Source organism: Nestor notabilis, unplaced genomic scaffold, assembly GCF_000696875.1.
Source record: "Nestor notabilis isolate BGI_N333 unplaced genomic scaffold, ASM69687v1 scaffold5117, whole genome shotgun sequence".
Classification (NCBI taxonomy): domain Eukaryota; kingdom Metazoa; phylum Chordata; class Aves; order Psittaciformes; family Psittacidae; genus Nestor; species Nestor notabilis.
In genome coordinates, this window is record NW_009937661.1 from 14,870 (window position 1) to 17,171 (window position 2,302).

The 2,302-nt window shown below is 58.5% G+C and overlaps 1 protein-coding gene across 1 annotated transcript; it reads left to right on the forward strand.

Moving 5' to 3' along the window:
- Window positions 1–922: 922 nt before the first annotated feature.
- ZNRF1 (zinc and ring finger 1, E3 ubiquitin protein ligase) lies at window positions 923–1,927 on the forward strand. Its single transcript, XM_010018913.1, has 4 exons — window positions 923–935; window positions 1,026–1,121; window positions 1,659–1,764; window positions 1,870–1,927. Exons 1-4 carry the CDS (start codon window positions 923–925, stop codon window positions 1,925–1,927), a joined length of 273 nt encoding a protein of 90 aa, XP_010017215.1.
- The last annotated feature ends 375 nt before the right edge of the window (window positions 1,928–2,302 follow it).

A 2,302-nucleotide genomic window follows, 5' to 3' on the forward strand; every position in this document is an offset into this window, starting at 1 on the left:
CTGCAGTCAAACCTGATCTGCTTTTAGAAGACAGGTCCTTAAATTACCTTCTCCCTCTCTGCAGGCAGGGAATTGATAGATATTCTGGTGCCAACCTATGGTGGCAGTGGTGGCACATGCATTTGGCTGCGGCAGATCGACCTCTGCTGCAGTGGGCAGTGACAGGCTGCATGGCCACAAGCAGTGGGGCAGCAGGAGTCCTGGATGGGTGACCTGCAGGGCTGGATGGGGTTTTGCTCCCTGTGAGTTTGGGGTTTAGTAAACCTGGGTTTGGGGCAGCCTGCTCGGCAGCTCTGGGGATGATGCCATGGCAGTCTCTGTGGCTCAAGCTTGTGGTGGCACCAGTGGGATACCCTGGACCCAGCCAGGCTCCATCCTCATGCCCAAGCAAGGATGCAAAGCAGATCTGACCAGCTTCATCCAAGAATCTGAGTCACCAGGCAGGGCCAAAGCCAAGCTGGGACACCAGCCTGCAGGGGACCTTGCTCCTGGAGCTAGTAGCTGGCATTGGAGGGGCGAGCACCCACCTCACTCCTGCCTAAAGCTGGAGAAAGCAGCAGTGTGGGCTCATGGCTCCAGCCTGCCAGTGCTCTGCTGCAGCCCTACAGCAAAACCTCCTTCCTTGCAGCTCTTCTGACTCACTGTGGCCACAGGGATGCCACCATCTAGGCATGGAGACGTGCCCCTGCCCTTGCTAGCTGCAGGTGCTACATGCCCCTGGCTGCTCCTCGCCCTTTAAGGCCCGGCAGCAGCTGATGTCCACGTGTGCTCTGCCTTGGCACACTCCCATGCCCTCTGTACAGCAGGCACAGGGACGGGCGGCTGCCCCTCTCTCGGGTGGCTGTCCCCCATGCTGGCACTGCTAGTGGCTGGCACAGGATGAGCGAGTGCCCTGTGGGCACTGCGTGGGGTCTGTGCCACCATGCAGGCAGCAGGTGAGGGGCTGCCCACTGCAGGGATGCAGGACGTGGGATAAATCCTTCTGTTTCCCTCACTAAGGGCTCTTCTCTCCGCTCTCCTGCCAGGTTTCAAGTGCCCCATTTGCTCCAAATCGGTGGCTTCTGATGAGATGGAAATGCACTTTATCATGTGTCTGAGCAAACCTCGCCTCTCCTACAACGGTAAGGGCCAGGCTGTGCAGGGGACACAGTGTCCTGCTGGCTTAGGATGGCTCCGGGCAGGCTGGAGACACTGCAGGCTGCATGGGCAGGCAGCTCAGCTAGGCTTGCCAAAGGGCTGTGCTCCAGTGGGATGGTGCAGCTCACGGTCCCTGCTCAGCTCTGCTCGCCTGGCAAGGCTCAACACCGCTGCTTGTGCCTTTGGGTCACAGCCCCCTCCCCGTGTTGCAGTGTGCTGTGGCTAGAGGGACCCATCCTGGCTGGGTGTCCTGCCTGGAGTAGGGGATGTGTCCTGGGCTGCCCCTCAGAAGGGTCATTGCTTTCCTCCCCTCCTTGCTGGCAGTGAATCTTACTGGGCTGAGCACTGCTCCTGCATCTCCCATCCTCTTGATGCTCACCCCCTACTTGGTGATGCTTTTTGGAAGCCAGCCCCACCCTGGCTGCTTCCACAGAGGTGGCCGTGGGCTCCCCTCCACCCCAGGAATGGGACTGCCACTGCGGTGGACCATGTCTCACAGCTGCCCTCTCCTCCTCTCCTAGATGACGTGCTGACCAAGGATGCTGGCGAGTGCGTGATCTGCCTGGAGGAGCTGCTGCAGGGGGACACGATAGCCAGGCTGCCCTGCCTCTGCATCTATCACAAAAGGTACTGCACAGGGACCTGGGGACATACAGCCAGGCAGGTGGCAGGGGGGCAGGAGGACATCCCGAGGCTTAGCAGCACAGTGATGACATGCTTTCCTCTCTGCAGCTGTATAGACTCATGGTTTGAAGTGAACAGATCTTGCCCAGAGCATCCTTCTGATTGACCTGCCGGGCGTGCTTGCTGATTTCTCTCTAAGGTGAGCCTGTGGCGGGATTAGACTGGCTAGTAGGAACAATTCCTTCCCCCAAAGGGTGGTCAGGCGTTAGAACAAGGTGCACAGGTCAGTGGTGGAGTCACCGCCCCCAGAAGTGTTCGAAACCCATGTATATGAGGACCCAAACTGTGTAGACGAGGCCCTTAGTGATATGGTTTAGTGGTGGCCTTGGCACTGCTGGGGTGACTGTTGGACCTGATGATCTTAAAGGTCCTTTCCAACCTAGTTAATTCTATGATTCAATGATTTTCCTGTGCTGGGTTTTAAATCCTGGGTCAGGAGGGGAGGATGGGTTGGGATGGGGTGGGATGGGGTGGCCGTGGC